The 27,067-nt window shown below is 38.5% G+C and overlaps 2 protein-coding genes across 53 annotated transcripts in view; both read left to right on the top strand.

The window, feature by feature from the left end:
* LOC128027311 (neuroblast differentiation-associated protein AHNAK-like) overlaps window positions 1-23,763 on the top strand; it is a 30,891-nt gene extending 7,128 nt beyond the window's left edge. The window contains exons 2-10 of one of the 50 annotated variants that reach the window (XM_052614824.1): window positions 2,995-3,048; window positions 6,516-6,586; window positions 6,820-6,977; window positions 7,164-7,369; window positions 10,043-12,293; window positions 12,996-14,309; window positions 14,661-16,505; window positions 17,208-17,666; window positions 19,773-23,763. In XM_052614824.1, the coding sequence (XP_052470784.1) occupies window positions 6,821-6,977; window positions 7,164-7,369; window positions 10,043-12,293; window positions 12,996-14,309; window positions 14,661-16,505; window positions 17,208-17,666; window positions 19,773-22,813 (9,273 nt within the window). In that variant the 5' untranslated portion in view covers window positions 2,995-3,048; window positions 6,516-6,586; window position 6,820 and the 3' untranslated portion in view covers window positions 22,814-23,763. Of the gene's footprint in view, window positions 1-2,994; window positions 3,049-6,515; window positions 6,587-6,819; window positions 6,978-7,163; window positions 7,370-10,042; window positions 12,294-12,392; window positions 14,534-14,660; window positions 16,965-17,207 lie in introns of those variants that run through there. The other 49 variants (XM_052614800.1, XM_052614786.1, XM_052614788.1 and 46 more) reach the window with 49 other exon arrangements.
* A 270-nt stretch (window positions 23,764-24,033) lies between these two features.
* LOC128027314 (kelch-like protein 4) overlaps window positions 24,034-27,067 on the top strand; it is a 35,545-nt gene continuing 32,511 nt past the window's right edge. Inside the window, exons 1-2 of one of the 3 annotated variants that reach the window (XM_052614836.1) lie at window positions 24,034-24,225; window positions 26,743-27,050. The gene's annotated coding sequence lies outside the window, so the exon portion shown is untranslated. The remainder of the gene's footprint in view (window positions 24,226-26,742; window positions 27,051-27,067) is intronic. The other 2 variants (XM_052614838.1, XM_052614840.1) reach the window with 2 other exon arrangements.

Genomic DNA, 27,067 nt, shown 5'->3' with positions numbered 1-27,067 from the left:
CTTATGCTGTGAAACTGAACTGTTTTAAAGCTAGATGGCATTCTTTAAAGGGATAGTCAACCCAAAAATGCTAATTCTGTCATTATTACTCACCCTCATGTTGTTCCAAACCTGTAAGACTGCTGTTCATCATCAGATCACAAATTAAGATATTTTTGATACATAAAGAGAGCTCTTATCCTCCATAAACAGCAAGGGTACTATCATGCTCAAGATCCAGAAACGTAGCAAGGACATCGGTAAAGTAATCCCTGTGACATCAGAGGTTCAACCATAACTTTATGAAGCTACGAGAATACTTTGTGTAAAAAAAAAAGAACCTTTATTCAACAATTCGTCTCCTCCTTGTTAACCTCCCGGCATTTCAGTTTATAGTGTAAACAATGTAAAAAATGTATCTGCGCGGCGCATAAGCTGTTTGAGTTCAGAAGATATTCTCCAAAATGGCGCTAAGGTGATGTGGAGGAGACAAATTGTTGAATAAAGTAATTATTTTTGTTTTCTTTGCATACAGAAAGTGTTCTCATTGGTTCATAAAATTACGGTTGAACCCCTGATGACACATGGATTACTTTAAAAATGTCCTTGCTACCTTCCTGAGCCTTGATCGTGGTGGTACCCTTGCTGTCTATGGGAGGGTCAGAGAGCTCTCAGATTCTATCAAGAATACCTTCATTTGTGTTCAGAAGATGAATGGAAGTCTGACAGGTTTGGACATCATGAGGATAAGAAATGAATGACAGAATTTAAATTTTTGGGTGAACTAACCCTTCAGCTCTTTTGAAAATTCAATAGGCCTATGTGTAATAATTTGTCAGTAATCATCATGTTTGTTATGTTCAGCTAGCTCCACCTTTAGTGAGGTGACAACAAACTTGAAACAACTAAGTACAGGGCTCGTAGGTGTCACCCGTTTGAGTGTGCACAGCTGCTCTGGCAAATATTGTTCTTTGGGAACAGTGTGACATCCTCGTCCAGACTGGCCTTTATCAGAGCGAGCCCATGACCGTTTCAGTCACAGCTCAGAAATAACCAACCGGGTAGAGAGAGGTTCTAGTAATGGTTTTCAAGACAAGATGTTGTACCCATTAGAGAGAAGGAAATCTTTCCTACTTATACGACCCCACAAACCTGTGAAGATCTGTTTACCTTAAAATAGCCGGTCATTTTCAAGACGTATTGTGCACAGGGAGTGCAAACCCTCAAGTGAATGCCTTTGTAAATATTTAGAGCAAAGGTTGGTTGTTTTGAATGGGACAGAGAGGCACTTTGAGTTTAAATTAAATTAAAAAATTAAATTAAATTTATGCATTTAGCAGATGCTTTTATCCAAAGCGACTTACAGTGCATTCAGGATATCAATTTCAAGTTTAGTTAGAGTTTTCTTGGGGCAGCTATAAATTACCAGTTTTGATCAGTTATTAAGTTCTCAGTTATTTTCTAGTAAAGTCATTAACAGTGAAATAGTAGCGGGGTGAACTGATCTTGCTCTTTGTCACAGTGTTCACAGAAATGCAGATGTATCTTGTCTTATCATGCATCATTCCTGTTATGGCCTAAAAGACTTGTTTATGAAATGAAACAAATTCCCAACATTTCTCTAGCCTAGACTCAAATGCTTAAAACTGATATCTCTTTGTCCTTAGCCTCCTCCATTCGTAAATGATCAAACGTTAAATTGGATTAGATACCACGGGACAGCTTTGAAGGCCATGAAGTGTGAAGGGCAACAGTTTACAGATTTAAAGAAAGTGCGTGAGAGCTGATGGTGCTTGTACTTTCAATTTTCTCTTCATAATGCCCCTCTGGGTTATAGGAGCAATAAGCTATATTTGGAGTTATGTAAAATGTCACCTGACTGTCACCTGACCTTATCAGTTTTGGGTAACTAGAGAGGTACATTATTAAAGCAAATAATAAGTGGAGCAAATATTAAACTGTTTGACAGAGAGGAATTATTTCCCACGTGAGTTGGCCATCTTAACCTTTTTATTAAATGAAATAAAAATGGACTGATGGTGGATAATGGTTTGATAATTTGGTTCGTGTGAAATTAAATGAGTGAAATGACTGCAGTTTAGTCTCCAGTGTCTTTTGCCATAACCATGTGACATGAGGGGCTTTTAGGTGATCAAATAATGATTTGCATATTATGTTTCCTTTCCTGTGAGAGAAACTTACTTTAACTTTATTTTGCTTGCGGCAATTGACGGTTTCATACTTTTGGCAAGATTACAATGAACTGCTTGCAACATCTCATGTTTTTAGTTTACAGTCGTCTTTAATTGCTTCTTGACATCAAATGTTGCACACAAAGGTCTATGTGGCATTGTGAGAATTTAACTTGTTTTTAGTTTATTTGGTATCTAGTTTATGATGATATCTGACAAGCCATTTCACATTTTCTGTAGCTGCCCAAACACATTCCCAGTGTTTAGAGTGCAGGGTGGATTTGCAGCCATGTGAGGCTGAGTTTATTTTGAGGGAGTGATGCTGCTAATTGTATTTGACAATAATTAGTTATCAGACTTTAAATTTAAAGACAAATAAAAGTAATTGTGACTTTCAGAAGTCAGACTAGTCAGACAACTATCCAGAGGAAACGTTTACACTTGTACAGACATGTGTAAGCTTCTGTCTTTGGTACTTTTGGTTCGAAACTCCCCGTTGTGTGCGCTCGTACTGTAAACGTTTCAGTTGCTCTCTTAGGGCAAACCAACGTATAAATCCAAGTAGGGTGGGGCTGCATTTTTGAAGGAAAAAAAATGAAATAAATTCGGTCTGATCCACTAGCTTAAGGTCTCGAAACCATGCAAATAAAACTATTTTTATTAATAGCTTTTTACTTTGAAAGATGAAAGTGTGGTACTTGAATTTAATGTACATTTTGTAATTGATGGTTTTGGATTGGTTTTGTCGTCTTGACTTTTTGATGCATGGAAATATTTACTTAAATAAATATTACATCTGATTTCCCTCTGCTTTTTTTTTCAGAAGGAAAGAAAAAGGAAGACGGGGGAGAGTTTGAGCATTAGACTTGGAAATTCAGTAGGTCCCCTTATCCTCCCAGAGCTAAAGTAAACCTTGCAAGTTGTTTTATTCAACTATTTGTTTGGAATGTTAATGTTAGAATTTCTTGAACTGAGATTTGAATTCAGTTGAATGTTAATCATTAATTTCACCTTGAGGATTGCACAATGCTACCTACTGTCAACACTGAGAAACATGATACTGCTCATGCACATTTGATTCGGCAATGCTGTCAGACCAGCCGTTAAGAGCTGCTTATTCCCAGTACAACAATCTTGCTAATCAAGATTTTGCTCTTGAAAGTTATCAAATACACTGCAAAGATGCATGCTTGAAGAAGCATATTTGATTATTTCTTATATCCGATAAGTTAAGTAGATGTCTTGGGCGCTCCTAGTAAAGTTTGACCATCTCAAAAGGCGCTCTGTGTTTTTAATGTGATTCGTTTATTACATGCATAAAACATCAGCTATAAGACTAAACAGAACCATCTACCAATTAGTTGCTTTGACAGTGGATTGAAAGAAAGCATAAGCAGTAACATCCACTTATCTTTCAGCAAGAATTGCAGGGTGTATGTTGTGTCACTAAATTATAATTAATGCACCAAACAGTCAAGGTTTATTATGTTAGGGCTGCACAATTCAAATTGTGCACAAATTTCTAATCAGGATTACAATAAATGGATGCCACAATTATGTAATTGTTCAAAGCGGCTATTAATCATTCAAAGTCCACTTATGTTATTTTGTACACTTAGGATATTTTTCTTTCTTTCTATATGTCATCTTAAGGGTTTTTCCATTTTTTTTAGTATAACATTATAATACCATTCATATTTTTACTTTTTTATTATAATTTAAAGAATAAACCAATTCGATGTATATTTGACATTTGAGGCTTAAAACTTTAGAAAAGCACTAAAGGTTTTTTCAGTTAGTGTTTTCAGCTTGTTTATTTTCATATAAAAATATGTCATGCAGTTGCATCAAACATTGGTTTAAACATCATTCAATGTAAATTGTGATAATCATAATTAAAATTTCAGGGGAATATTCGAAAATGATGATTTTTGTCATAATTGTACAGCTCCATCTTCCCTCAACTTTTCAGATCCTCTTAGTCCTTTTTTGTAACAGTAATTAAAATATGGGTGTTTCCTTTTTTCTAGTTTTGTTTGAGTCGATGCTCTTTATTGCTAGACTTGAAAGCTTGGTCTGTTTAAAAGGTCTTCATTAAAACTCAAGAGTTCACAAAGATGTGTTGTATATCATTGCTGATGTCTTATGATTGCACAAACACTGGTGCTATTATGAAAAGTCTGCTTACATGGATCATCGCAGATCATATGATTCTGGGCAAGGGCCAGCTGCTTTAAGCAAATACCGTCCAGTAATGCTCTGGTAGAGTGACATGGTTTATACTCCTGTGACAGCCAAAGGATAGCTTACTTGTATAAAATAAAAGATAATCTGTGCTATACTTGGTGTCAGATTTATTTTGAGCTCAAACTCCATGGTTAAGAGAAAAGAAAGATGTGCGTGCTTGGGCACAATTCATGTGTCAGGCAATGGTTTGGTGGCATGTAATGTGCCTCTGTTGCTTCTTCGCTCCATGATTGTTCCATGTTTCAGTGATGGATGTACAGATCTGCCTTTTTAAATCATTTTATCCAGTTTGCTCCTCCTATGGTGCACTGTCAGATTTGTGAGAACAGCCTATGTGCAAATAATATAGTTGATCATAAAGGTTTAAAAAAGGGTAAAGGAAGGAGAACACGTGTGGTACAGTATTGCTGGTGTGACATCATGTTTAGATGCAGATCATAGAACAGTTTGGGAGTGAAATAATAATCTTTGGTCTGCTTGCTAGGGAGTTCTTAAGTACACAGCAATGTAGGTTTCCCCCGTCTCCTTTTGTAAATACCAGCTTTAGCCAACAATAATAAGGTGCTTTATAAGGCTTGGGTTTCACGGCTCCTATTTCTCATGTGGACTCCTCCTGTGGAGTTTTACTTAAGTTAAGTTAATATTTATTAAATGTAAAATATTGTGCATAATTATTTTGTATTTGTGATGTTTGGCTAATCCTTTTTTAAAGCATTTAGAATGTACATCACATAAAGTAGATTTAAAAATAAAACTAACACAGGAAAAATTGGTTAAATTATGCTAATGATGCTGATGATGTGTACGTTGAAAAGCTTTGAGATTTGTTGTCGCATGGCACAGGGTTGTCTTGTTTTCTTCTTAGAGCTGTTTATAATGTTAAAGCTATCTATCCTTTTATATATTAATGCCTCTAATAGTGCTTTAGTATAAATAGAATATTTGTGTACAATTCAGATGGATCACAGATGTTTTGTGGTCTGTGCTGCACTGTCGAGGGAAGCTTGATTAACTAACTCTCTCAAATGATCTGCTCTTGTACTATCGAGTCTCTGGAGTACATTGGTCGACATGGACACAAAACCAGGCTTCTTTTACCCCAATGGGAAGCGTATTTAGTGGGAGGGAAGTGTGGTATTTATAATTTAGAGTGGAGAGAATGTTCCCATTCCAGAAAGGACACAGAATTTCTCTGGTCCAATATAAATCATTGTTATATTTTAAATGTTAAATGCATAAATCTGTTCAACTTAAACTTTTTTTTTTTTTAATTCCTGAATCACCATATATATATATATATATATATATATATATATATATATATATATATATATATATATATATATATATATATAATATACACATAATGTTCAGACACGTTATTGAGCAATCAAATATTTTTGTAGTGACCACTGAATTATTAATATTGCTACTTGTATCACACTTGTTAGTAAAGTAGGACATGGGACAAATTGACTACACAGCACTTTACTTGTGCTGTGTATTAAGCTTTTTTTTTTTCTTGACACTGGCAAATGTTTTCATAATTAAAATAAACTAGCGCCTCATTTGCCAGTGTTTAGTGAAATATGCTTGTAGGTGTTTTCATATCCATGAGCTCCTGTGTAATTGTGGGGTGGGTGATTGCGAGGGGATGATATCTATGAAACAAAGACCTTTGTGTTGAAAGCTGGAATGGCAGGCCCACGTCAGCTAAATATCTCTGAAGCAATGTTCACCAAGCTAAAACCTCCCAGATCTAAAAGCTATTGTCTGATTTAGATTTTATGGACATCAGGTTTTTAGATCTTTAGAAATGTTTAATATGCATATGAAACTGAGCTTAATTCAATTTCCCCATGAAGTTTAGTGCTTTGTATTAGTGCTGGAGGAAATAATGGGAAACAGATCCTCTGTTATAACTATCACTTTTTTTTGTTGGAGACTATATTGCCATCTAGTGGTCACAGTTTGATACTTCTTTACCACTATAAAAAAATTTTTTACGGTATATTGTATTGAATGAACAGCCTTAAACCTGTGTGTGAAAGCTTCATTTGAATTCAGGAAATTAACTTTATTTTTTATTTTTTTAAGGAAAGAACAAGGGCTGGCACGGTCCACGCTAGGGGACAGGCGAAGAAGTAACACATCAGGTACATCTTCAGGTAATTTACAGCAAATCACTGCAAACATGTTCAGGTACCAAGAAATACTAAGCACTTTTTATGGTTTATAACCTAATTGCTTTGCAGAAAAATTGCTTATGCTCATTTGAACTCATTCAAATTGAAACTGTATAATAGTCAACATATACCATTTTTTGGTATTGTATAACAGTTACTATGTTTCACTGTGTTTTATTGTGTAATGTTTTATCATATAAAATGTTTTTTTTTAGGATGGCTGATGAGCAGGACACAAGGGAAGTGCTTTTCCCACAGTGGATGGGCGCTGATAAGCATGGGCTCACCATTGAACAAAAGGGTCAAGGAGAGATTTTTGTCAAAGAGGTGAAAGATGAGTCCCCTGCTGCACATACTGGGAATGTACATGAAGGTATGTAGTCAAAATAGTGATGCAATTTGCAAACAATCAGAAAACCTAATTTTTTAATGTTTTGATTGTCTGAACAACATTTACCACTGCCCTTTTGGTGTTGGATTATGCTATTGTAGTTCCTCCAAACATAATTTATCTATTTTGAACCATTTAGTTTTAACTTAATACTGCCCTTTGTCACAGGTGACCAGATTGTCGGGGCCACCATTTACTTTGACAACATGAGCTCAGAAGAAACAGCTGAACTACTAAAGACTCTAAACCAACATAAGGTTGGACTGAAATTACAAAACAAGACTGGAGACAAGTCACCTTGCCGTTCTCCAATGGGGACATTGTCATGGGAAGGACGTGGAGGGTTAGGAGGCTCTAGTTCAGACATTTTCCTGGTAAGGTGGCATCAGTGTTGGTCTATGATTTATATTAGGCTATGAAAATGTGAATCAGTTATTTTAAAGTCTAGTCATTCAGCATTGGAACCAATGTATAAGAAGAATTATAAATAGCATAGATTTTAGTATGATCAGTTTTTCAGTATTTAAAAAACATTTTTATTTACAGATTTTCATAATTAGAATATCATCAGAAAGTTGATTTATTTCACTAATTCCATTCAAAAAGTGAAACTTGTATATTAATTCATTACACACAGACTGATTTATTTAAAATGTTTATTTATTTAAATTTTGATGATTATAACTGACAACTAAGGAAAATCCCAAATTCAGTATATCAGAAAATTAGAATATAACTTATGACCAATAGAAAGAAAGGATTTTTAGAAATCTTGGCCAACTAAAAAGTATGAACATGAAAAGTATGAGCATATACAGCACTCAATACTTAGTTGGGGCTCCTTTTGCCTGAATTACTGCAGCAATGCAACGAGGCATGGAGTCGATCAGTCTGTGGCACTGCTCAGGTGTTATGAGAGCCCAGGTTGCTCTGATAGTGGCCTTCAGCTGTTCTGCATTCTTGGGTCTGGCATATCGCATCTTCCTCTTCACAATTCCACATATATTTTCTATGGGGTTAAGGTCAGGCGAGTTTGCTGGCCAAACAGAGGTTACCATGGTCCTTAAACCAGGTACTGGAAGCTTTGGCATTGTGTTAAGGGGCCAAGTCCTGTTGGAAAGTGAAATCTGCATCTCCATAAAGTTGGTCAGCAGCAGGAAGCATGAAGTGCTTTAAAACTTCCTGGTATACGGCTGTGTTGACCTTGGACCTCAGAAAACACAGTGGACCAACATCGGTAGATGACATGGCAACCCAAACCATCACTGACTGTGGAAACTTTACACAGGACCTCAAGCAACGTGAATTTTGTGCATTTCCTCTCTTCCTCCAGACTCTGGGACCCTGATTTCCAAAGGAAATGCAAAATTTACTTTCATCAGAGAACATAACTGTGGACCACTCAGCAGCAGTCCAGTCCTTTTAGAAGCGAGACGCTTCAAGAGTAGCTTAACACAAGGAATGGGACAGTTGAAACCCATGTCTTGCATACGTCTGGGCGTAGTGGTTCTTGAAGCACTGACTCCAGCTGCATTCTACTCTTTGTGAATTTCCCCCACATTTTTGAATGGGTTCTGTTTCACAATCTTCTCCAGGGTGGGGTTATCCCTATTGCTTGTACACTTTTTTTTTCTACCAAATCTTTTCCTTCTCTTCGCCTATGTTTTAATGTGCTTGAAAACAGAGCTCTGTGAACAACCAGCCTCTTTTGCAATGACCTTTTGAGTATTGCCCTCCTTGTGCAAGGTGTCAATGGTCGACTTTTGGACAACTGTCAAGTCAGCAGTCTTCCCCATGATTGTGTAGCCAACAGAACTAGACTGAGAGACCATTAAAAGGCTTTGCAGTTTTTTTTAGTTAATTAGCTAATTAGAGTGTGGCAACAGGTGTCTTCAATATTGAACCTTTTGACAAAATTCACATTTTCTGAGATACTGAATTTGGGATTTTCCTTAAGGCGGGCATACACTGTGCGATTTCTGTGCGATTTCGGCAATGTACCAACTCACACTGTACGGGTAGATCGCATGCGATGTAAAGACAAAGCTCACGATTTTTATGCGCTCACTGTACGGTCCGATTGCCGAGTTGCGATTTGACTGCTCACACTATACGTGAGGAATCAACCGAATCAACACGTAGGATCCCTCAGAACCTGGATGTTCGTGGCTGTTTCAGAATAAACATGCTTTCCCGGTATAAATGCACTGCTTTGGTGATATGCGCAAAGCGCAATTATGTGTGCTGACACGTCCAAAAAAAAAAAAAAAAGGCGTCGGCTTATCTAGACGCGCAGGTGGCTGGGAAGACGTGGCCAATATGGTCAATCCATTTTGCAATGCGAACTGGAGGTAACAGGCGTTTTTTCCCCTCTTTTATTTTTATTTTTCTTTGCCATAACTCCACAAGTTATCCCTCCATCACTTCAGTCCACACTATACGCTGTGTCAGGTGTCACCATGGTTTCGTTTATGGTTTCACGCACGCGCAGTGAGGGAAAGCGGAAAATCGGTTTGTAGCCCTGCTTCAATAATGCGATACCCCAAGAGAGGCGACCAAAATTTCTGACATGTCAGAAAACCATCCGACCAACCGATTGCCAGTCGGGAGAGGCTTATTGCCTCTCATTTGCCCTTGTACACTGCACGAACACTACACGACAAACAACGCACGAAAATGCTGAAATTCCTACCCGAAAAAGAGTCGCACGAGTCAGAATTCGTCTCAAAATCGGATGAAAATCGCACAGTGTATGCCCGGCCTTAGTTGTCAGTTATAAACATCAAAATTAAAAGAAATAAACTTTTGAAATATATCAGTCTGTATGTAATGAATGAATATAATATTAGTGAAATAAATAACTTTTTGATGATATTCTAATTATATGACACACCAGCACCTGTGTGTGTGTGTGTGTGTGTGTGTGTGTGTGTATATATATATATATATATATATATATATATATATATATATATATATATATATATATATATATATATATATATATATAGCATATCATACTAATTTGTAATTTCCATTTCCTGTAGAGTGGGGATGACGAAGACTATAAAAGAATCTACACTAAGAAAATTAAACCAAGACTAAAGTCTGAGGATCTTGCTGAGGGTGTTGATGTACGCACAGAACGTCACAGCAGCACAAGCAGTGATGGTTGCACCATTACTACAATCACTCGTCGAATAACTACCTACACTGTGGATGTGCCCGGGGGGACTAGTCAGCAGATTGATCACTCAAGCCCTGAGTTCAAAATTCAGGTTTTGCAACATGAGCAGTTGGAGGGGGATACTACTCCGATCAGATTACCACATAGTAGCCTTGTTAGTGGTGTACACAGAGGTATAAAAATGGGTGACATATCTCTTAGCGGGCCTCATATGACTGGCTCCTGTGTGAAGCACTGTAGCACAGAATCTTCCAAAACAACAAGTGAATTAGATGGTAGTGGGAAAGAAATTACATTTAATGTGTCAGACACTGGACTGTCAGGTGGAAAAGGACAGAGGGTGATAGAACATATTCGAAGGACTGAAGTTACTGCAGGGAGTAGTGAACACTCTGGCAACGTTACCATGGGGTTAGGCAAAGACGTGAAAAATATTTATTCTCCAAGTATGATGGGAGGAACTGAACTTTCTACAGTAAAGGACTCTCATGTTTCAGGTTTTTCCATTAGTGGAGATACAGGGGACAGTATTGGGAGAGAATCTTTGTCTAAATTTCATAAGGATGGGTCTGATGATAAAACCAAATTGTCTAAGGTTACCATAGATGTTCAGAGACCCAAGGAAAGTCCAAATGTAGAGGTGAATTTTAACAATCAAAATCTCAAAGATTTTAGTCAGAGAGGTTTTAGCATAACTGGGAATCAGGAAATTTCAGCTCAGGAACCTGATACAGTAGTAAGTCTATCCAAAGCTGATGTTAAAATCACATCAACAGATATGGACATTAGGGGTCTGGAGCTTAAAATTGATGGACATAAGGGTATAGTAAAAGATGTTACATTTGATGTGCCGTCAAATACTGCTCAAAGAATTTCTATGCCAGATGTGGATTTGAACCTGAAAGGACAAAAAGCGAAAAGAAATTTGTCTGCTCCAAATGTTGAGGGAGTCAAAGGTGACTTTACTGTTCCAAAGGTCAAAATACCCTCATTTGGATTTAAAACTTCAGAAGTGAAGGGTCCTGATGTTGATGCAAATCTTGTCAAAGCCAAAATGGAGATTAGAACACAAGATGTGGATATGAATACTCCAGAGCTTAACATTTTGAGATCTGAAGGAAAAGTTAAAGATCCCCAAATCAAAATGCCATCAATCTCTGGTCCTAAGATTTCAGTGTCTGAAATGAACTTAAATGTAAAAGGGTCAACACTAAAAGAGGACATCAACGTGTCTACTCAAAAAGTGGAAGGAGATGTTAAGGCACCTAAGATTGAGGGTCCAGAACTTCAAGGTACTGATGGTCATTTTAAAATACCAAAAATGAAAATGCCTTCATTTGGAATCCATGCTTCAAAAGTAGAGGGCCCTGATGTTGATGTAAATCTTCCCTATGCTGACATGAAAATCAAAAGTCCAGAGCTTGACATTAATGGATGTGAGGGAAAGATCAACGGCTCCAAATTCAAAATGTCTATGCCAGATGTTGACCTCAATCTAAAAGGTCCAAAACTGAAAGGTGATGTTGATGTTTCTATTCCAAAAGTGGAAGGAGATATTAAAGCACCAAAAGCTGAGATAGAATGCCCAGACATTGAAGGACCCGAGAGTGGTTTTAAGATGCCAAAGATCAAAATGCCATCATTCGGAATGAAGGGGCCAAAAGTGGAAGGACCAGATGTTAATGTGAAAATCCCTAAAGTCAATACTGAAGTTAAGGCACCAGAGGTGGATATCAAAGCTCCAGAGTTAGACATTGCAGGAACTGAAGGAAAAATCAAGGGCCCCAAATTCAAGATGTCAACAGTGTCTGGTCCAAAGATGTCTATGTCAGATGTTGACTTCAACCTGAAAGGTCCAAAACTGAAAGGTGATGTTGACGTGTCCATTCCCAAAGTGGAAGGAGATCTTAAAGCACCAAAAGTTGAGATTGAAGGCCCAGACATTGAAGGACCTGAGGGTCATTTTAAGATGCCAAAGTTCCACATGCCATCATTTGGAATGAAGGGTCCAAAAGTGGAGGGTCCAGATGTTGATGTGAAAATCCCTAAAGCTGATATTGGAGTTAAGGCTCCAGATATTGACATTAATGCTCCAGAGTTAGACATTGAAGGTCCTGAGGGAAAAATCAAGGGCCCCAAGTTGAAGATCCCATCAACTTCTGGCCCAAATATTTCTATGCCAGATGTTGACTTCAACCTGAAAGGTCCAAAACTCAAAGGTGATGTTGACGTGTCCATTCCTAAAGTGGAAGGAGATCTTAAAGCACCAAAAGTTGAGATTGAAGGCCCAGACATTGAAGGACCTGAGGGTCATTTTAAGATGCCAAAGTTCCACATGCCATCATTTGGAATGAAGGGTCCAAAAGTGGAGGGTCCAGATGTTGATGTGAAAATCCCTAAAGCTGATATTGGAATTAAGGCTCCAGATATTAACATCAATGCTCCAGAGTTAGACGTTGAAGGTCCTGAGGGAAAAATCAAGGGCCCCAAATTCAAGATCCCATCAATCTCTGGCCCAAATATTTCTATGCCAAATGTTGACTTCAACCTGAAAGGTCCAAAACTGAAAGGTGATGTTGACATGTCCATTCCCAAAGTGGAAGGAGATCTTAAAGCACCAAAAGTTGAGATTGAAGGCCCAGCCATTGAAGGACCCGAGGGTCATTTTAAGATGCCAAAGTTCCACATGCCATCATTTGGAATGAAGGGTCCAAAAGTGGAGGGTCCAGATGTTGATGTGAAAATCCCTAAAGCTGATATTGGAATTAAGGCTCCAGATATTGACATTAATGCTCCAGAGTTAGACATTGAAGGTCCTGAGGGAAAAATCAAGGGCCCCAAGTTGAAGATCCCATCAATTTCTGGCCCAAATATTTCTATGCCAGATGTTGACTTCAACCTGAAAGGTCCAAAACTCAAAGGTGATGTTGACGTGTCCATTCCTAAAGTGGAAGGAGATCTTAAAGCACCAAAAGTTGAGATTGAAGGCCCAGACATTGAAGGACCTGAGGGTCATTTTAAGATGCCAAAGTTCCACATGCCATCATTTGGAATGAAGGGTCCAAAAGTGGAGGGTCCAGATGTTGATGTGAAAATCCCTAAAGCTGATATTGGAATTAAGGCTCCAGATATTAACATCAATGCTCCAGAGTTAGACGTTGAAGGTCCTGAGGGAAAAATCAAGGGCCCCAAATTCAAGATTCCATCAATCTCTGGCCCAAATATTTCTATGCCAAATGTTGACTTCAACCTGAAAGGTCCAAAACTGAAAGGTGATGTTGACATGTCCATTCCCAAAGTGGAAGGAGATCTTAAAGCACCAAAAGTTGAGATTGAAGGCCCAGCCATTGAAGGACCTGAGGGTCATTTTAAGATGCCAAAGTTCCACATGCCATCATTTGGAATGAAGGGTCCAAAAGTGGAGGGTCCAGATGTTGATGTGAAAATCCCTAAAGCTGATATTGGAATTAAGGCTCCAGATATTGACATCAATGCTCCAGAGTTAGACGTTGAAGGTCCTGAGGGAAAAATCAAGGGCCCCAAGTTCAAGATCCCATCAATCTCTGGCCCAAATATTTCTATGCCAAATGTTGACTTCAACCTGAAAGGTCCAAAACTGAAAGGTGATGTTGATGTGTCCATTCCAAAAGTGGAAGGAGATCTTAAAGGACCAAAAGTTGAGGTTGAAGGCCCAGACATTGAAGGACCTGATGGTCGTTTTAAGATGGCAAAGTTCCGCATGCCATCATTCGGAATGAAGGGTCCAAAAGTGGAGGGTCCAGATGTTGATGTGAAAATTCCTAAAGCCGATATTGAAGTTAATGCACCAGATATTGACATCAATGCTCCAGAGTTAGACATTGAAGGTCCTGAGGGAAAAATCAAGGGCCCCAAGTTCAAGATCCCATCAATCTCTGGCCCAAATATTTCTATGCCAGATGTTGACTTCAACCTGAAAGGTCCAAAACTGAAAGGTGATGTTGACATGTCCATTCCCAAAGTGGAAGGAGATCTTAAAGCACCAAAAGTAGAGATTGAAGGCAAAGACACTGAAGGACCTGAGGGTCGTTTTAAGATGCCAAAGTTCCGCATGCCATCATTCGGAATGAAGGGTCCAAAAGTGGAGGGTCCAGATGTTGACATGAAAATCCCTAAAGCAAGTATTGAAGTTCATGCACCAGATATGGATATCAATGCTCCAGAGTTAGACATTAAAGGACCTGAGGGAAAAGTCAAGGGCCCCAAGTTCAAGATCCCATCAATCTCTGGCCCAAATATTTCTATGCCAGATGTTGACTTCAACCTGAAAGGTCCAAAACTGAAAGGTGATGTTGACATGTCCATTCCCAAAGTGGAAGGAGATCTTAAAGCACCAAAAGTTGAGATTGAAGGCCCAGACATTGAAGGACCTGAGGGTCATTTTAAGATGCCAAAGTTCCACATGCCATCATTTGGAATGAAGGGTCCAAAAGTGGAAGGTCCAGATGTTGATGTGAAAATCCCTAAAGCTGATATTGGAATTAAGGCTCCAGATATTAACATCAACGCTCCAGAGTTAGACGTTGAAGGTCCTGAGGGAAAAATCAAGGGCCCCAAATTCAAGATCCCATCAATCTCTGGCCCAAATATTTCTATGCCAAATGTTGACTTCAACCTGAAAGGTCCAAAACTGAAAGGTGATGTTGACATGTCCATTCCCAAAGTGGAAGGAGATCTTAAAGCACCAAAAGTTGAGATTGAAGGCCCAGACATTGAAGGACCTGAGGGTCGTTTTAAGATGCCAAAATTCCACATGCCATCATTCGGAATGAAGGGTCCAAAAGTGGATGGTCCAGATGTTGATGTGAAAATCCCTGAAGCCGATATTGAAGTTAATGCACCAGATATTGACATCAATGCTCCAGAGTTAGACATTGAAGGTCCTGAGGGAAAAATCAAGGGCCCCAAGTTCAAGATCCCATCAATCTCTGGCCCAAAAATTTCTATGCCAAATGTTGACTTCAACCTGAAAGGTCCAAAACTGAAAGGTGATGTTGACATGTCCATTCCCAAAGTGGAAGGAGATCTTAAAGCACCAAAAGTTGAGATTGAAGGCCCAGACATTGAAGGACCTGAGGGTCGTTTTAAGATGCCAAAATTCCACATGCCATCATTCGGAATGAAGGGTCCAAAAGTGGATGGTCCAGATGTTGATGTGAAAATCCCTAAAGCCGATATTGAAGTTAATGCACCAGATATTGACATCAATGCTCCAGAGTTAGACATTGAAGGTCCTGAGGGAAAAATCAAGGGCCCCAAGTTCAAGATCCCATCAATCTCTGGCCCAAATATTTCTATGCCAGATGTTGACTTCAACCTGAAAGGTCCAAAACTGAAAGGTGATGTTGACATGTCCATTCCCAAAGTGGAAGGAGATCTTAAAGCACCAAAAGTTGAGATTGAAGGCCCAGACATTGAAGGACCTGAGGGTCGTTTTAAGATGCCAAAATTTCACATGCCATCATTCGGAATGAAGGGTCCAAAAGTGGATGGTCCAGATGTTAATGTGAAAATCCCTAAAGCCGATATTGAAGTTCATGCACCAGATGTGGATATTAAAGCTCCAGAGTTAGACACTGAAGGACCTGAGGGAAAAATCAAGGGCCCCAAATTCAAGATCCCATCAATATCTGGCCCAAAGATTTCTATGCCAGATGTTGACTTCAACCTGAAAGGTCCAAAACTGAAAGGTGATGTTGACATGTCCATTCCCAAAGTGGAAGGAGATCTTAAAGCACCAAAAGTTGAGATTGAAGGCCCAGACATTGAAGGACCTGAGGGTCGTTTTAAGATGCCAAAGTTCCGCATGCCATCATTCGGAATGAAGGGTCCAAAAGTGGACGGTCCAGATCTTGATATGAAAATCCCTAAAGCCAGTATTGACGTTCATGCACCAGATATGGATATCAATGCTCCAGAGTTAGACATTGAAGGACCTGAGGGAAAAATCAAGGGCCCCAAGTTTAACATGCCATCAATCTCTGGTCCAAAGCTTTCTATGCCAGACTTTGACTTCAACCTGAAAGGTCCAAAACTGAAAGGTGATATTGACGTGTCCATTCCTAAGGTGGAAGGAGATCTTAAAGCACCAAAAGTTGAGATTGAAGGCCCAGCCATTGAAGGACCTGAGGGTCATTTTAAGATGCCAAAGTTCCACATGCCATCATTTGGAATGAAGGGTCCAAAAGTGGAGGGTCCAGATGTTGATGTGAAAATCCCTAAAGCTGATATTGGAATTAAGGCTCCAGATATTGACATCAATGCTCCAGAGTTAGACGTTGAAGGTCCTGAGGGAAAAATCAAGGGCCCCAAGTTCAAGATCCCATCAATCTCTGGCCCAAATATTTCTATGCCAAATGTTGACTTCAACCTCAAAGGTCCAAAACTGAAAGGTGATGTTGACGTGTCCATTCCAAAAGTGGAAGGAGATCTTAAAGCACCAAAAGTTGAGATTGAAGGCCCAGACATTGAAGGACCTGATGGTCGTTTTAGGATGCCAAAATTCCACATGCCATCATTCGGGATGAAGGGTCCAAAAGTGGAGGGTCCAGATGTCGATGTTAAAATCCCTAAAGCGGATATTGAAGTTAATGCACCAGATGTGGATATCAAAGCTCCAGAGTTAGACATTGAAGGACCTGAGGGAAAAATCAAGGGCCCCAAGTTTAACATGCCATCAATCTCTGGTCCAAAGCTTTCTATGCCAGACTTTGACTTCAACCTGAAAGGTCCAAAACTGAAAGGTGATATTGATGTGTCCATGCCCAAAGTGGAAGGAGATCTTAAAGCACCAAAAGTTGAGATTGAAGGCCCTGCCATTGAAGGACCTGAGGGTCATTTTAAGATGCCAAAGTTCCACATGCCATCATTTGGAATGAAGGGTCCAAAAGTGGAGGGTCCAGATGTTGACATGAAAATCCCTAAAGCTGATATTGGAATTAAGGCTCCAGATATTGACATCAATGCTCCAGAGTTAGACGTTGAAGGTCCTGAGGGAAAAATCAAGGGCCCCAAGTTCAAGATTCCATCAATCTCTGGCCCAAATATTTCTATGCCAAATGTTGACTTCAACCTGAAAGGTCCAAAACTGAAAGGTGATGTTGATGTGTCCATTCCAAAAGTGGAAGGAGATCTTAAAGCACCAAAAGTTGAGGTTGAAGGCCCAGACATTGAAGGACCTGCTGGTCGTTTTAAGATGGCAAAGTTCCGCATGCCATCATTCGGAATGAAGGGTCCAAAAGTGGAGGGTCCAGATGTTGATCTGAAAATTCCTAAAGCCGATATTGAAGTTAATGCACCAGATATTGACATCAATGCTCCAGAGTTAGACATTGAAGGTCCTGAGGGAAAAATCAAGGGCCCCAAGTTCAAGATCCCATCAATCTCTGGCCCAAATATTTCTATGCCAGATGTTGACTTCAACCTGAAAGGTCCAAAACTGAAAGGTGATGTTGATGTGTCCATGCCCAAAGTGGAAGGAGATCTTAAAGCACCAAAAGGTGAGATTGGAGGCCCAGTCATTGGAGGACCTCAGGGTCGTTTTAAGATGCCAAAGTTCCGCATGCCATCATTCGGAATGAAGGGTCCAAAAGTGGAAGGTCCAGATGTTGATGTGAAAATCCCTAAAGCTGATATTGAAGTTAATGCTCCAGATATGGACATCAGAGCTCCCGAGTTAAACATTGAAGGACCTGAGGGAAAAACCAAGGGTCCCAAATTCAAGTTGCCAACAATGTCTGATCCAAAGATTTCTATGCCAGATGTTGACTTCAACCTGAAAGGTCCAAAACTGAAAGGTGATGTTGATGTGTCCATGCCCAAAGTGGAAGGAGATCTTAAAGCACCAAAAGGTGAGATTGAAGGCCCAGACATTGAAGGACCTGAGGGTCATTTTAAGAAGCCAAAGTTCCACATGCCATCATTCGGAATGAAGGGTCCAAAAGTGGAGGGTCCAGATGTTGATGTGAAAATCCCTAAAGCTGATATTGGAGTTAAGGTTCCAGATATGGATATCAACGCTCCAGAATTAGACTTTGAAGGACCTGAGGGAAAAATCAAGGGCCCCAAATTTAACATGCCATCAATCTCTGGTCCAAAGCTTTCTATGCCAGACTTTGACTTCAACCTGAAAGGTCCAAAACTGAAAGGTGATATTGACGTGTCCATTCCTAAAGTGGAAGGAGATCTTAAAGCACCAAAAGTTGAGATTGAAGGCCCAGACATTGAAGGACCTGATGGTCATTTTAAGATGCCAAAATTCCACATGCCATCATTCGGAATGAAGGGTCCAAAAGTCGAGGGTCCAGATGTCGATGTGAAAATCCCTAAAGCCGATATTGAAGTTAAGGCTCCAGATATAGATATCAATGCTCCAGAGTTAGACATTGAAGGACCTGAGGGAAAAATCAAGGGCCCCAAATTAAAGATCCCATCAATCTCTGGCCCAAAGATTTCAATGCCAGATGTTGATTTTAACCTGAAAGGTCCAAAACTGAAAGGTGATGTTGACATGTCCATTCCCAGAGTGGAAGGAGATCTCAAAGCACCAAAAGTTGAGATTGGAGGCCCAGACATTGAAGGACCTCAGGGTCGTTTTAAGATGCCAAAGTTCCGCATGCCATCATTCGGAATGAAGGGTACAAAAGTGGAAGGTCCAGATGTTGATGTGAAAATCCCTGAAGCCGATATTGAAGTTAATGCTCCAGATATGGACATCAGAGCTCCCGAGTTAAACATTGAAGGACCTGAGGGAAAAATCAAGGGTCCCAAAGTCAAGTTGCCAACAATGTCTGGTCCAAAGATTTCTATGCCAGATGTTGACTTCAACCTGAAAGGTCCAAAACTGAAAGGTGATGTTGACGTGTCCATGCCCAAAGTGGAAGGAGATCTTAAAGCACCAAACGTTGAGATTGAAGGCCCAGACATTGAAGGACCTGATGGTCGTTTTAAGATGCCAAAATTCCACATGCCATCATTCGGAATGAAGGGTCCAAAAGTGGAGGGTCCAGATGTGGATGTGAAAATCCCTAAAGCCGATATTGAAGTTAATGCACCAGATGTGGATATCAAAGCTCCAGAGTTAGACATTAAAGGACCTGAGGGAAAAATCAAGGGCCCTAAATTTAACATGCCATCAATCTCTGGTCCAAAGCTTTCTATGCCAGACTTTGACTTCAACCTGAAAGGTCCAAAACTAAAAGGTGATATTGACGTGTCCATTCCTAAAGTGGAAGGAGATCTTAAAGCACCAAAAGTTGAGATTGAAGGCCCAGACATTGAAGGACCTGATGGTCGTGTTAAGATGCCAAAATTCCACATGCCATCATTCGGAATGAAGGGTCCAAAAGTGGAGGGTCCAGATGTCAATGTGAAAATCCCTAAAGAAGATATTGAAGTTAAGGCTCCAGATATAGATATCAATGCTCCAGAGTTAGACATTGAAGGACCTGAGGGAAAAATAAAGGGCCCCAAATACAACATGCCATCATTCTCCGGTCCAAAGCTTTCTATGCCAGACTTTGACTTCAACCTGAAAGGTCCAAAACTGAAAGGTGATGTTGATGTGTCCATTCCTAAACTGGAAGGAGATATTGATGTACCAAAAGTTGAAATTGAAGGACCTGAGGGTGGTTTTAAGATGCCAAAAATGAAAATGCCATCATTTAAAATGAAGGGTCCACAAGTGGAGGGTCCAGATGTTGATGTGAAAATCCCTAAAGCTGATATTGAAGTTAAGGCTCCAGATATGGATATCAATGCTCCAGAGTTAGACATAGATTTGCCTGAAGGAAAAATCAAGGGCCCAAAAGTCAAGATGCCATCAGTATCTGGTCCTGAAGGTCCTAATGTTGAGATTAATTTTCCAGAAACAAATGTGAAAAAGCCAAAATTCAAAATGCCCAAGTTTGGATTTAAAGGGTCAAAAATTGAAGCACCTGATGTTGATTTCAAACATCCGAAAGGATCTAAAGTGAAAGGTCAAGCAGGTGTCAGTTTGGAGGGTGATGTCTTCATGCCAAAATTGGAAGTTGATTCTTCAAGTGTAGAAATTAAAAGTCCAGAGGGAGGATTCAAGATGCCAAAATTTAAAATGCCAAAATTTGGTTTTAAATCACCCCAAGAAGATATTGATGTCAGTGTACCTTGTGGTGATGTTGATTTAAATTCACCTGATATTGACATCAAAACATGTGATCTTAAAGTTGAAGGACCTGAGGGACGAATCAAGGGCACCAAATTCAAAATGCCTTCTATATCTGGTACAAACATTTCTTTGCCAGATGTAGACTTAAACTTTAAAAGTCCAAAAGTCAAGAGTGATATTGATGTTTCTGGACCCAGGATTTCAGGGGACATAAAGGCTCCAAAGATGGATATTGAATGTCCTGATGTTGATTTAGAGGGCCCAGAAGGTGGTTTCAAAATGCCTAAAATGAAAATGCCATTATTTGGGTTCAAAGGTCCTAAATTGGAGGGCTCTGATATTGACATTAATCTCTCCAAAGCAGATGTTGACATTAAAGGACCTGAAATTGACATAAAAACACCTGATCTTGACATTGAAGGACCTGAGGGGAAAATCAAAGGTCCCAAGTTCAACATGCCTTCCATATCAGGTCCAAAGATCTCTATGCAAGATGTCAACTTAAATCTTAAAAGCCCCAAAGTCAAGGGTGATTTGGATTTTTCTGTACCAAAGATTTCAGGGGACATAAAAGCTCCAAAAGTGGACATTGAAGGTCCTGATATTAATTTAGAGGGCCCAGAAGGTGACTTCAAAATGCCATCATTTGGGCTCAAAGGTCCTAAAGTGGAGGGCCCAGATGTTGACATCAGTCTTCCCAAAGCAGATGTTGACATTAAAGGACCTGAAATTGATGTTAAAGTTCCTGATCTTGACATTGAAGCCCCCGATGGTGGTTTAAAACATGTTAGGCCCCTCAAATTCACAGGTCCCAACCTTGGAATAAAGTCTTCAGGTGGCAATCTTTCAATGCCTGAAAAAGATTTAGGTGCGAGGATTGATGTCAAAAGCCCCGATATCAATATCAGTGGAACAGATGCAAATATCAAGGTGCCAAAAATGAATAAATCTAAATTTTCAATTAGAGTTAAGAGCCCAAAACTGGATGCAGATATTCCTGATTCTGGTGGTAGTGCAGAAGGGCCTGATATAGATGTGAAAGAAAATAAGGGTAAATTCAAACTGTCTAAAGTGAAGGGAAAGTCTAAAACGTTTGATGGTGATCTCAAGTTGGAGACAAATGAACCTGACCTACAGATGAAGTCAATCAAAGTAAAGAAACCTCTTTTTGGAAAGTTACATTTTCCTAATGTGGAATTTGATATCAAATCTCCAAAAGTTAAAGGTAGTTCATCTGCATCTGGAACTATAAAATCTAATGTTGATTTGCCTTCTGCAAGCCTTAAAACTGATATTCAGACACCAGATTTCAGTGGTCCCAATTTCCAAACAAAAGGGGGAAAAATCAAAATGCTAAACCTCGGCATTTCTGGCTCTGAGATAAAAACTCCTGAACTGGATGTTAGAAATGTATCATTAGATCTTCCAGAAAAAGCTTTTAATTCCCAAGATGTCAGTGTAGCAGGATCAGGCATTAATGGAAAAAGCAGGGCTAACATTGACTTAGAAGGAAAAATACAGGATGTTAGGTTGACAGTGCCTGCTGTAAATGTTCATGGTGGTGCTTTAGATGCTGATTTAAATCTCACTGAACAAAAAGGAGTAAAAGGGAGCATAGAAATACCAGGCTTTAATGTACGAGGACAAAAAGAAGAGACTGCAAGTGGGCTAGACGTGAAGCCAGATGCATCATTATCTGGTGTGATGGAGTACCAAGATGTTAATGTAACCTTTCCTAAAATCAAAGTACCAAAGTTTGGTGTTGCATTGCCTAAAGTAGATTCAGGTGAATTGGCTGCTGGTTCTAAAGTTAGCTCCCAAAGTCTGGAAATGGAGAACACTGAAATGAAAAGCAGTGGTGGAAAAGTGAAAGTCAAAATGCCAAAATTATTTACCAAATCTAAATCTAAAGGTGGTAGTGCAGCTGATCTTACTGTTGAGGGAGAAGAAATTGATGTTACCAGTAAAGGTGGTGCAAAGGTGTCTAAGGAGTTTAGCCTTAGTTCTGGGGAATTGACAAGTGGCAAGTTAGCAGTAGAGGGAAGTTCTGGGTTTAAAGTTACACCAAAGAGTAAATCTGCCTCCCTTGACCTCTTAAAAAGAAAACCGCTTCACTCATCTTCTGTAAGTGATGAGGGAGGTTTAGCTTCCCCTGTTTCTGCTGAAGGCCACTTACAGACAGAGGGTGGCAATGTTTCAGTTGATGTTGGAGAAAAGGTTAAAGGCAAAAAAGGAAAGTTCAAGTTTGCCACAGTTGGAGGTTTTAGCTCAAAAAGTAAAGGTTCATATGAAGTGACCGATGAAAGCGAAGTTAGAATGGAGGGTGCTGGTGGAGTTGCTCAGTCTTCAAAGAAGTCCAGAATGTCATCATCATCTAGCAATGACAGTGGTTCAAAAAGCAGTTTTCGGTTACCACGACTCGAAATTGCGGTTTCCCAAAAAAAATAGTTTTCGCGCTATTATCTATACACAGCACATTCACATACACACTTTTCTCTTTCATTTAAACAAAAGTGCACTGCCATATTGATTGTTTTCAAAACTCCCACATATGTTCTTTTCAGGCTTTGATATATATCTCGTTTTTTAAAAATCACAATTTAACTGTAAATAAGTGTAAATTTTTATTTCGTTTTATAGGTAGGAAATTCAAATCCAATCCAACAATGTGTGTAGTTAATATAAAAATCATCTTATAATTTGTTCTATTTTTGTACCTTTGAAAATTTTTGGAACACTGTAAGCACTTTCTAAAATTGTCAGGACATTTAAATGCAAAAGGAATGATTTTATTTAGATTTGAAAGAATTTTAAGACTTAATCTTCACATAAATAATTAGTGCTGTATCATATGTACTCATCACAGTTTAATAATTAATTTGAGCAGTGATACACCAGATCTCATTAGTGAGCACAATTAAGTTTTAAATGCTGTACAAACTGTAAATAAATGGATTCAAAACGAATACATGGGAAATAATACATAACTTTGTGTCCCAAATATTATGACAGTTCAGATATTATGGATTACATTTATTATTAGAGATTATAATCTTCTAAAATATTTATATGTAAGACTCTTTTTCAGTGATTGCTCGCCAGGAAGCAGCTGGCAAAAGCTGTGACTTGCTTTGATTTTTAATGGTTTCAAAGGCTTGTTTTTCTTAGTTACATTTTCCACATTTCTCTACATCCGGTTGACTCTCTCACTAAATTAATGAAATAGTGTGCTGTCATGTGATGATGTAACTACAAGAATGCCAATGGTAAAACATTAATATTTTTATAAAGTCACAAAATGTGCATTGCCCTTGTAAATAATGGGACATTTAAGCTGCAAGTTTCTAACTTTTTTTTCTTTGTATCGGTTGCAAAAAATAAAGTGATCAAATATTCAATACTTGTGTTGAATGTGACTCATTTGCATTATAGTGCTAAAATGTACATGATTGCACAAATCCTCTGTATTGTAATGTATTGTAATGTAAAAAAAGGTATTTTTTAACACGAACATGACAGAACTCATTAAAATACGGTTGCATTTCTTCAACTGCATTCAATCTGACCACTGTGCTTTTAGCTTTCTATGAATACTTTGATAGGAGCCAACACCAAGAAAACAGGAAATGGGCTGTCCTGGTTCTTCAAACCAGTACTAAGGAAGGAAATGATCAGGAAATTCCTTTGAGTTAGGAAAGTGTGGTTTTCTTTGTATGCAAATATTCATTAGCAGAACTGGGATGAGAAAACAGGTCATCCATTTTGTGGTTAGCTTGAAATCTATGACAAGCAACTTAAAAGCGTACCAGAATCAAAATCTTCTAGACAAGGACCCATATTTTTCACATTTTGTTCGAAAGGTAAGACATAAATTTACTATGCTGCTGACATTGCAGTGGTTTCGGCTGGATTTCTTTTGTCTTTGAACATGTTTGATTCTGAGACAACGTTATGCTGTTTTATACATACTAATTCCCAATTTTTTTGTGCACTGATTTTCTTATGATTCCTGGTCACTCCAGATTTGTCAAATTCTAGGAGGGGCAATGTCATATAGAATTTATAAGAAGAAAACTTGTTTCCAATTTGTATGCTTGGCATTACAGAATCTTTGCTCCGATATGACTTTGTTAATCAAAGCCATGATAAGAAAAACTACATGTAGTACGGTTGTAATAAAACAACAACAACAACAACAAACCTGCATTAAGAACAAGTGGGTTTGGAATGTTGTTCCTTGAAAAAAGGTTTTTCTTGCAGCTGGATATAGAATTACAGTATGATTATTTTTGATTATGTGGTTTCCAGGTAGGAAGAATCTATCAGGTAGGACAGATGTTTTTGAATAATACAGTGAGCAGCAGTCTAGGCTGACATCTCTTGTATCAAAGAGACTTAAACAGATGGTGTCCTTGACTCCTACAGGAATAAGATGCTAGATAATCTATTTATTTCAGCTCATACTAGTGTGTACTAATTTTGCAGCAACCACATATATTACCAATATATGACTTATGCCTTGTTTTCCAGGGATGTATATATTCAGTGAATGAACTTGGAATACTTGGTGCTCCTTAAGGGCAAAGAGGACAGAAATAAAACATTTCATGATATAGCAATGCACTGAAAGAAATTAAATGCACGTTACAGACATAAAAAGGCTGATGCAATCTTTCTATAGCTTTGAAATGCTTTACATATAAAGTATAAAATGTTGGGTGCACAATGCAAAAATGCATCTTAAATCGAAAATGACCATGGTTTGCTCTCTATGCTGTCATAATTAGTACTGATTGTAAATCTCTGAAAAGTTCTGACCCTCAATGTTTAGTAATGGATATGTTAAACTATATACACTGAAAAAATTTTTCACATTTTTTTTATTTATTTATCTTGGCCATATTAAGGTAGAACTGCCTTTTATGTAATTAACATAAAGGGTTCTATATAGAACCTTTTAGGGGTTCCAAATACATAGCGCCTTATAGAACCTTTTAAGGTTCTATATAGAACCTTTTCTTCTAAGAGTGTATATGTGATATAAATATATTAAAAAAATCACCTTCAAACAGCTTCAGAAGGACATCATGCTTAATTGTACAGATTACATGATTTACCCATGCAGACTACTGTCATTTTAGTGTAGCTTTGAATGAGATTAGTTTGTGCATTCAAAGGAAATTAATTGCCCTCTACACTTTGCTGTTCACTACATAATGCATCAGGGTATAGAAATGTCTAAAATGTAGAATTCTGGTATTTAAACACAAAAGTGAGGTGAGAGAACCGCTGGATGACAGACTTCTCATCAAAGTTTTTAGATTCAGAACAACTAGCCATGACTTAAATGGACAAATTTGTTGTAATATTTTGTGCATTGCACAGATTCAGAACTTTTAGTGTAAATTCAGAACCATTATACAAATAAATGGAAATATATGATAACGAACTTGAACATTTTTGAATATTTTGCTGGTGAACTCTTATTTATAATTCCTCAAGAAATACAGGATAAAGGATACAAAATATTTCACATCAGGAAAATATTTTCAGAACAAATTTTCTGAAACAATAATAAAGTACATTATCTAAGTCAAAAATATATATAATAAAAGCTTATGTTGGACAAAAAAAATAAATTTAATGCATTTACTGCTTATTGATTATTTGGTGTATATCACTTTAAAACAAAACCTATGTTTCTCTCTATTCCTCTTTTATATTTTGATTTGCAAATTTGTCAGAGGATCAAAGTTCATCCAACACACTAAGGAATTAAGCAAGGGGAACTCACCATAACAAATACCATATAAAAGATGATGGTATCCATATTTTTAGTATAACAATAGAACAGCCAACTGAAGGCACTGCACATGAATAAATCATTATCAGTATCGGCTGTATAAGACCAGCAAATCTTTGGATACAAGCAGACAATGAACAACACAACATACACTGCAGCACATCTAAATCTATCTTTGCGGTCTATAGGATAAACATGACCTCTCAAATAAAATGAGTTAGTGTTATCACATCCCACTGCACAAACATATTAGAATTGTGATAAATACTTTTTTGCCTTACATACGTTTTATGATTTTTTTTTGTCATGTCCGAAATAGAAACCATCATTTGTAACCAACAACAAAATCGAGCAAAATAGCAAGTATCAAATTACAACTGTAATACACATTTCATAATAAGTTGATGTATTCACTTTTGGAAAGGTAGGTTTCTTTATTTACAGCATTCTTATCTTGATTTTACAGAAGAGTTTACGTAGTCACATAGTGTAGACATTTCCTGATGAAATATAAACTGGTGCTGCGGTGAAGAAGTCAAAACAGTGATACACTTTGGTGTTTATCTGTCACTAGGCTTGAGACAGAGAGGGAGAGCATATTTTGGCATGGTTTCCTCTGCTGAGAGGCTGAGACCGTCTCCCTCGGGATCCCATCAGATGGGGGGACTGTGCGAAACGACATGTCTATGTGCATGCGTGAAGAGCGAGAGAGAGCTAGAGCGAGGGAAAGAGCATGTGTGTGCACAGAACGGAAAGGGGCAGAGTGTGAGTGCGAGCGCAGATGATGCTGCTCGTGGAAGGAGATGGTGCAGGTTTTGGCCAGATTTTCCCCGCTAAGGTTTGACCTCTGTGTCCTTTCAGTTTGGCATCTCAGCTTCTCAGGTAAGAGCTGTTCGTTA

Source organism: Carassius gibelio, chromosome A14, assembly GCF_023724105.1.
Source record: "Carassius gibelio isolate Cgi1373 ecotype wild population from Czech Republic chromosome A14, carGib1.2-hapl.c, whole genome shotgun sequence".
Taxonomy (NCBI): Eukaryota; Metazoa; Chordata; class Actinopteri; order Cypriniformes; family Cyprinidae; genus Carassius; species Carassius gibelio.
Note: the sequence above shows the minus strand (reverse complement) of the source record. Positions and strands in the feature narration are given on the sequence as shown.